The 7,810-nt window shown below is 35.3% G+C and overlaps 2 protein-coding genes across 2 annotated transcripts; both read left to right on the forward strand.

Moving 5' to 3' along the window:
* Positions 1-199: 199 nt before the first annotated feature.
* On the forward strand, positions 200-1,937 carry hce2l2 (high choriolytic enzyme 2-like 2). Its single transcript, XM_016472804.1, has 8 exons — positions 200-269; positions 347-398; positions 474-536; positions 830-979; positions 1,078-1,195; positions 1,270-1,448; positions 1,532-1,613; positions 1,694-1,937. The coding sequence occupies exons 1-8, from the start codon at positions 201-203 to the stop codon at positions 1,824-1,826; spliced, it is 846 nt and encodes a 281-aa protein (XP_016328290.1). The 5' UTR covers position 200; the 3' UTR covers positions 1,827-1,937.
* Positions 1,938-2,726: 789 nt separating this feature from the next.
* On the forward strand, positions 2,727-5,011 carry hce2l1 (high choriolytic enzyme 2-like 1). Its single transcript, XM_016472799.1, has 9 exons — positions 2,727-2,798; positions 2,884-2,935; positions 3,017-3,082; positions 3,159-3,302; positions 3,406-3,523; positions 4,267-4,445; positions 4,520-4,601; positions 4,793-4,917; positions 4,998-5,011. Exons 1-9 carry the CDS (start codon positions 2,727-2,729, stop codon positions 5,009-5,011), a joined length of 852 nt encoding a protein of 283 aa, XP_016328285.1.
* The last annotated feature ends 2,799 nt before the right edge of the window (positions 5,012-7,810 follow it).

Here is a 7,810-nt window from a genome sequence, read left to right on the forward strand (position 1 = left end):
AACTAAATAAAAACACCGACATTATACAATGAAAGTAGTAGTTAAATATGTGCAAGTGCATGTGGCAATTAAAAACAGCGTAAAGAAGAAAAACAAACATTTGGTTGGCCACTGAGAGCACACATTATGTAACAGGAAGCTAGTAAAGAGCCCTTAAAAGGCAGGCAGAATGAACTTAGACAGCAAATCTCAGCGCACTCATGGAGTACACACTGGTTATCATACTGCTCTTCTTCTTAGCAGGACCATGTTTGTCCCTGCCTGGTCAGGTAACTGCATATCAGTAAGAGTATATTTTGTTTTTTTATCAATCAAAACCACATATTTTGGTCAATTTTTCTCGCAGATTTCCTCTCAGTCAAATTTTGGAGCAAGAAGACAAAGGAGAAGCTTCTCTGGTAAAGTGTGTTGTATTAATTGTCATTATTCATTGAAAATTCATTATATTTGAACAGTTTTATAACTTTCTCCAGATGATATCGAAGAAAACACTCCAATTGCAATGGACAGGATCATAGATGTAAATGACTATCAAGGTAAAGCTTTTGCACAAGCCTGTAAAGATGTAAATGTTCTAACCTCTCTATTGTGATATCCATACAGTCTTAAAAATAAAGTTTTCACAGCGATTCCATAGAACTACAATCTTAGTTTCCATAAAGAACCTTTCAGTGAACAGTTCCACTATTTTTCTTAGTGTGAAGAACAATACTCGAAATAACTTTTTTTCCACTATAAAGACCATTTTGTGCAATGGAAAGTTTCCATGGATATTAAAACGTTTTCATGGAACCACAGATGCCAATTAAAAAACATTATTCTCTTGCAGGTGTCATTTCTGTGGATGGCACCAACCTCAGAGAAGGCGATATAGCCGTGTCCAGTAGGAGTCAGAAGAACTGTTTTGCCAGAAGCTGCCTGTGGACCAAATCTGTAGATGGAAAAGTGTACATTGCATACTCAGTGTCTCATGCGTACAGTAAGCAGGGAAAAGCAAACACATTGATTTTCATAAACAGTGCCACAGTAATCACTAACTAAATCTCATTATTTGGTTTTGATTGTTCTTCTGCATAGGCGAGGAAGACGTGGAGAACATTAAGAAAGGCATGAAGCTCATTGAACATGATACGTGTGTGCGCTTCGTGCCCAGAACTCACCAGAGGGACTACCTGGATATTCAGCCCAAAACAGGGTATTGACATGAGATTACTCTTCAACGGCTTCATTCTGAGTGTGTCTCCTGATTTTTGATCGCTGATACTGTAGGTGCTGGTCATATCTGGGAGCACGTGGTGGTAGACAGACCATTTCTCTCCAGACACCTGAGTGCACCGGGTCAGGGGTCACCGTCCATGAGCTAATGCACGCCCTGGGCTTTGTTCACGAACAATCCCGAGCTGACCGGGACAAGTATGTCACCATCATGTGGTCCAATATATGGAATGGTAAAGTAACATTCCTTTATTCTCATAGCCTTATACTTCAAAGTCATTTTATCACTCACTTATTCTTCTGTTAATTAAAACAGACCGGCTGAGGAATTTTGAAAAGTTTAAAACAAACAACCTGGACACCCCCTACGACTACAGCTCTATCATGCACTTTGGAAAGTATGTCGATATACATTTGAAATGGTAACTGAGGGATATAATCAACTGCAGTTATATAGTGATATTCTTTGTCATTTCAGGTATGCCTTCTCTGAGGATGGTGAACCTACTATTGTACCAAAAAGAAACTGGAACGTGAAGATTGGACAGAGATTTGGACCCAGCGACTTGGATATAATGAAGATTAATAGAATGTATAAATGTAATGCATAATAAAATCCATTTACAGTAATGAATGATCCATTGCACGGCTAAAAGTCTGACATTAATGCATTAGTGCTTTTACTTCTTTTAACATTTTAACATCATATTTTTTTAAAGGAAAATGGCTGATTGTGAAGATTGCTGATTTAAAAATTGCTAATATAAGAATATTCTTTTGTAACCTGCTGTTTCAGATATTTCTATATTCTTTCTTATGCTGATTTTGACATCTTGATGCCTTATACAAACATTACATCAATAAACATTGTCCGTAAATATATTTTTCTCTGATATTTAATTTAAGCTTTCATTTCATTGCAAAAGAATTCTCCATGAGCCAGTTGCAATCAAATAAGCCAAACTGTTGGTTGATAAATGTTCAGAATCAGCTGATCTCAGAGCTAATGAATAAGTACTGAGGTGTCAACACTATGAATTATGCAAGCTGAATTTAAAACAACCTGTTATTTGGCATAATGCAAAAATTATAAGTTAAAGAAAGGGCGAGGCATTATTTATTTGCATCACGTGTTGCTACAGCATATTGTGAACACAGCACAAATGCCTATTGAGATTTTGTTTACAGATTAAAATGAGTTTGAACACTACACGCACACGTTTTGCATGGTCAGGGCGAATAACACAAGAATCGGCAAGACTTTAAATTGCCATTATTGTGATCAGTCTTAAAAATGCTGAACTGTCTTTCCAATGAATGCTTTCCAAACCTTTCATTAGGGAAACACACGAATATCAAATAATGACATAGGACGTCACGCTAACCCTCCATCTGCAACCTAGAGTAAAGATGGGTGGTTCTCAGAGTATATATAGTCTAGCTGCAAGGGCCCTAACTTTAGTTTACATGCAATACTCGATTCCATCCAGAACACCAGGACTTACACATGCATGACCACCAAGATGCTTTATGTGGGTATTTTTGTGGGACTGGTGTTAGAGTCCTGGTCTTTACCTGTGCAGGTAAGAACGACTGAATACTACTGCAGTTATGATGATAGTATTCATATCCAATGGATGCCCCATAAATGTATTTATTTTGTATTAGAACTCCTCACTGGTTCATCAGACAAGGCTGAGGTCAAAGAGAGAATATCCAGGTAAACTGGTATTTCATGGTGAGCAATGTAGGTTGTTACAATATATTGATGTAAATATACCATTCTTAATCTCTTTAACAGAGCATTATGTGAAACCTGAGGACATGAATGCCATGGACAGGATCCTCAGAGTAAATCAACGTATGTGCAGGACAGATACAGACATATATTTACAGGGAATTATTCTTTGAGCATGAAACATGTGGTTATCTTACTCCGCCAGTGTCCAGAGGTTTTCCTTTAAGAGAGGGTGACATCCTGGGTTCAGGATCCCGCAGTGTCATCACATGTTTAGGAGATTCTTGCCGCTGGCCCAGATCTGTTGATGGTTTTGTGTATGTACCGTACATCATCTCTCCAATATATGGTGAGTAAGATCTATGAAACTGCATGATAGATGATTATAAGTGAAAGATAAGTCAAGGTCTTTATTATTAAATAACACATTTATATAATTTGTGTCTCGACAGATGATATGGACAGAATCACCGTAGAAACAGGAATGTTGGACATTTCCTCTGCAACATGTGTGAAGTTTGTGCCTCGCACACATGAAGCAAACTTCCTTAATATCCAGTCTAGAACTGGGTGAGTACTTTGGATTCATATACAGCCATATTCTATTAGTGTTCTCTTTAATGTTTAATATTTTACAGGACAATATAAAAAGTCTGATCATAATTTTGAAAAACTCACTGTATTGTTATTGTAATTATCATTTTTTATGATAATCTTTTTAATGAAATTATATATATATATATATATATATATATATACACTACCATACAAAAATGGGGTTCTTTCTCTCAAGAAATTAATACTTTTATTAAGCAAGGATCCAATAAATTGATTAAAAGGTAAAGTAAAGACATTTTTAAAATGTATAAAATGCTGTTCTGCTGTTCTTTGTATTTATCAAAGAATCCTGAACAAATGTATCATAGTTTCCACAAAAATATCAAGCAACATAACTGTTTTTAACAACTTTTTAAATAAATGTTTCTTGAGCACATTTCAAATCAGCATATTAGAATGATTTCTGAAGGATCATGTAAACTGAAGACTGGAGCAATGATGCTGAAAATTCAGCTTTACCATCACAAGAATAACCAACATTTTATAATATATTAAAATAGAAAACAGCTATTTTAAATAACAATAATAATTCACAATATTTGTTGTTTTTGTGTTTTTGATCAAATAAATGGAGCCTTAGTGAGCAAAAAAAAAAAAACATAAAAAAATAGTACTGAACCCCAAACTTTGAACAGTATGCAATTTTTTATTTTATTTTGTATTATTATTATTGTTGTCCACTGTCGACCCCATAGCTGCTGGTCATATCTGGGAATGATAGGAGGCAGTCAGACCGTGTCTTTGCAGTCTCCGGGCTGTATGTGGTCAGGAGTGGCAGCTCATGAGCTAATGCATGCTCTGGGATTTGTACACGAACAGTCTCGCTCTGATCGTGACCACCACGTCTCCATCCTGTGGGAAAACATCATAGAGAGTAAGCGTTTGAAACCAGCACTTACTTTGAGTCAATGCATTCAGTACGACAGTAATGCATGGTTCTTTTCCTAGATCAAAGGCACAACTTTAAGAAGTATGAGACAAACAACCTCAATACTGCATATGACTATAGTTCTGTCATGCACTATGGGAGGCGAGTATTGGCAATCTACTGTTACAGTATGCATACTTCTGCTAAGCTATTAGTGGACAATCTGAAATGCATGTAGCCTATAGCTGTTTAAACAGTCCCTTAAACCCAAGAATTTAATTTCTTATAAATGAAGCGATAAAAAACAATAGCAAATAATTTGAAGTTAAATGAATACTGATGCACACACACAGGTATGCCTTCTCAGAGGATGGTGGACCCACCATCATCCCTAAACCAGACCCGTACACTCCCATTGGCCAGCGAGACGGACCAAGTCTGACGGACATTCACAAAATAAACATATTGTATAACTGTGGTAGGTATTCATCTTACTAAAGTTTGCTAAACTATGCTTCCTGTCTATTCATTTGAAGTTTTCTTTCATGTGTCCACTAGGTGGCCGTGTGTGAAACAACAAACTTATGAAATGGACCCAACATAATTCACTGGACAAGAGACACCTGACATGTATTCACCTTTCCTTCTCATTTTATGATGCGTTTGGCAGTGTGATGTATTTCGACACTATTTATATTACAGTACATAACAGATCATGTTAAATACAGCTAATTATTTTACAGGACAATATCATAAACTTATTTTTGGGTAAATGAAATATAACAGAATCCAAAATCTAGGTCAAAATATGTAATGCAGTCTTTGTGTTCATGCTGTTTTATATGAAATTGGTTTACCATTTTCAGCGAAAATGTAAATGTAATGAACATTTAAATGTCATATGTTGTAACCATGAAGCAAAATAAAATGCATAAGACATTTTTTCTTACACCTTGAATACATATGTGTGTGCACATTAATCATTAATTAAAAACTAAATTCTTTTAAGTATATTTTTATGGTAAAATAGTTATTTATTCATAGATTTGATAGGTTTTTGGGGAGTCATACCAAATAACATTTTCATCCTGAACTAATCTTGCCATATAGAATGAAAAATTTGGTGTAGGGTTTACTTTGAAATAAATTTCACAAATAATTACCAAGAAATGGCAAGCACTACACTGAACTGAATGTGAAAGTTTCAAGTGGAAAAACTAAAATTGTATTTTCTTGTAGAACATACATGTTACAACTTCGATAAGACATTTTTTTACACTCATCATAACACGAGTATATTCAGGTCATTGTATGTACGAATTGCATTTTTAATGTATTTTTTAATAAATGAATAGATCAGTTCAAAATGAGTGTCTATTGTTATTTTAATCAAACTGTAGGAAACTTTTTCCTCATCGAAGCAGAGACCAGGAGACTCTTGGGTATTTTCAGCAGAGTTCTTTATTGAGAACGTGCTGCGTGGCGCTGCAGTCATCAAAAGTCTGACTAACGTAGTGATACATTGTAGTTTATATACATTTTAAGGGGGCGGGATACATTCCGTAGAGGTGGAGACAATCTAACCCATAGCATGCAAATGAAGTACAGGAATCAGCCCGACACAGGCATTTTCCCAGCCTTGATCTCATCAGTATAACAGTGTCATTCAATGCATAGGTGCTGATCCAATCAGTCTGACAGTATCGCCATACTTTCGCATTATCACAGAGACAAAGGTACAGCTGTGCTTTGAGCTTAAAAAGCCAGATGGTCAGGAAGAGCATAAAGACAAAAGGTCATTATCTCAGACACCTGGGCTTCCTGATTTGATCTCCTTAGAAAGGTCATCCTTTTTTTACCTCAAAATGTAAAACACAAGGTACATAACTTTTTCAGTATATATTCTATTACATTGGAACCTAGATTTAACATTTTATAAATTTGTAATACAACAATACGTTGAACTTGATAACAAAACAAAATTACAAACAAGTCATGCTTTTGTCTCAAGTCATAGTTCCCCTCCGCCGTCTCTTTCTGTGAATTCTTGCAGTCACCTTTTGCTTTTCACTGTCCAGGGTGAGTAAACTTTGCAGGAAGTTGAAGGAGAGGTAGAGAGACAGATATGTGAGAAAAACATAACAGGACCAGAGAATCAACATGTCATCCAAAAACAGAAACCACTCAGTCAGATGAGATGTAGCATCAGAAATATAATGTAGTTGACAGAATATCACATTGACACAATTTTAAAATCTATTGTCTTCAGAAGGACAAAGCAGAGAGTGTCAAATTTCACTCAGTTCTGTTTTCAAACCACTTGAAAATACTCCTGTACAGATGAGAATAAAATTGAACTGACATCTCTGCATGTTGTTTAATTCAAGTCCTGTCTCTGTGCTAATCAGCTTACACTAGATTAGATCGTTCTAACCAGTGTCATGACACACCGATCTCTTATTAAAGGGGTCCTATTATGCTCTGTTACAAAGTCTTGATTTTGTTTTGGGGGTGTACTAGAACAGGCTCTCATACTAGGTTGTTCGAAAAACACATTATTTTTCTCATATTTTACATTATTACAACTAGGGCTGGACGATATGGCCAAAATTTATATCACGATATATTTCTAAATTTCGGTCGATACGATATAATTCCGATATCGATATGAACACTATTTATCTGAAATAGAAATCTTAGCTGGGTCAGTGTGTGTTGTGATTGGTTAGGTCGGGAAATGTCATGCCCCTTACCATAGCCACCTGCTAGCTTCAGTGTAAATATTGCGTCAAAATCAAATCAATTTGAGCACGATTTAAACCCGGATGATTGTAACCACTACAAGTTAGTCTGCTTTGGGAAAACTAGCATGTCTCAGACACAGTGATAACACTCGTTGCCTTCTCTAGTGCAGCTCAAGCAGGTCTCGTCCCATTCGTCGATATTTGTGATATCACAAATCCCAGAAAATATGCGTTGTAGTCCAAACTAGTCGTTCGTTGTAGTTCTTGAAAAGTGATTTCTGTTAAATAAAATATCTCATTTTGAAGTGGACTTTGAACTTTGTAACTTTGCAGATCTTTTTTATGCTCAAACAGCAACATTACAGACTAACTAAAGTTGAAAAAGTGAAAAAGCATAATAGGACTCCTTTAAGATTCAATACTCTATATAGTTCATCCAACGAACAAACAAACAACAGAAATTATAGATTAAAAACTCAATTAAATAATTAAAATAATTATTAAAATAAAATAATGATTGTATGTTATTCTAAAATATAATTACATTATTTTATAATGTTATTAATCTGAGAACTAATGAGTTTCTGTATTGTTATTGTATAATCTTAATAGAATTGTTGAGTATAA

This window comes from Sinocyclocheilus anshuiensis, unplaced genomic scaffold (assembly GCF_001515605.1).
Source record: "Sinocyclocheilus anshuiensis isolate Anshui unplaced genomic scaffold, SAMN03320099.WGS_v1.1 scaffold1145, whole genome shotgun sequence".
Taxonomy (NCBI): Eukaryota; Metazoa; Chordata; class Actinopteri; order Cypriniformes; family Cyprinidae; genus Sinocyclocheilus; species Sinocyclocheilus anshuiensis.

Excerpts from the sequence above, each read along its gene's own strand:
- hce2l2 (XM_016472804.1), top strand. The coding sequence starts at position 201 with ATGGAGTACACACTGGTTATCATACTGCTCTTCTTCTTAGCAGGACCA. Across the intron at positions 537-829 it reads AGATGTAAATGACTATCAAG|GTGTCATTTCTGTGGATGGC; the intron begins GTAAAGCTTTTG and ends ATTCTCTTGCAG. Across the intron at positions 1,449-1,531 it reads GTGGTCCAATATATGGAATG|ACCGGCTGAGGAATTTTGAA; the intron begins GTAAAGTAACAT and ends TAATTAAAACAG.
- hce2l1 (XM_016472799.1), top strand. The coding sequence starts at position 2,727 with ATGACCACCAAGATGCTTTATGTGGGTATTTTTGTGGGACTGGTGTTA. Across the intron at positions 2,936-3,016 it reads GTCAAAGAGAGAATATCCAG|AGCATTATGTGAAACCTGAG; the intron begins GTAAACTGGTAT and ends TCTCTTTAACAG. Across the intron at positions 4,602-4,792 it reads TCTGTCATGCACTATGGGAG|GTATGCCTTCTCAGAGGATG; the intron begins GCGAGTATTGGC and ends GCACACACACAG.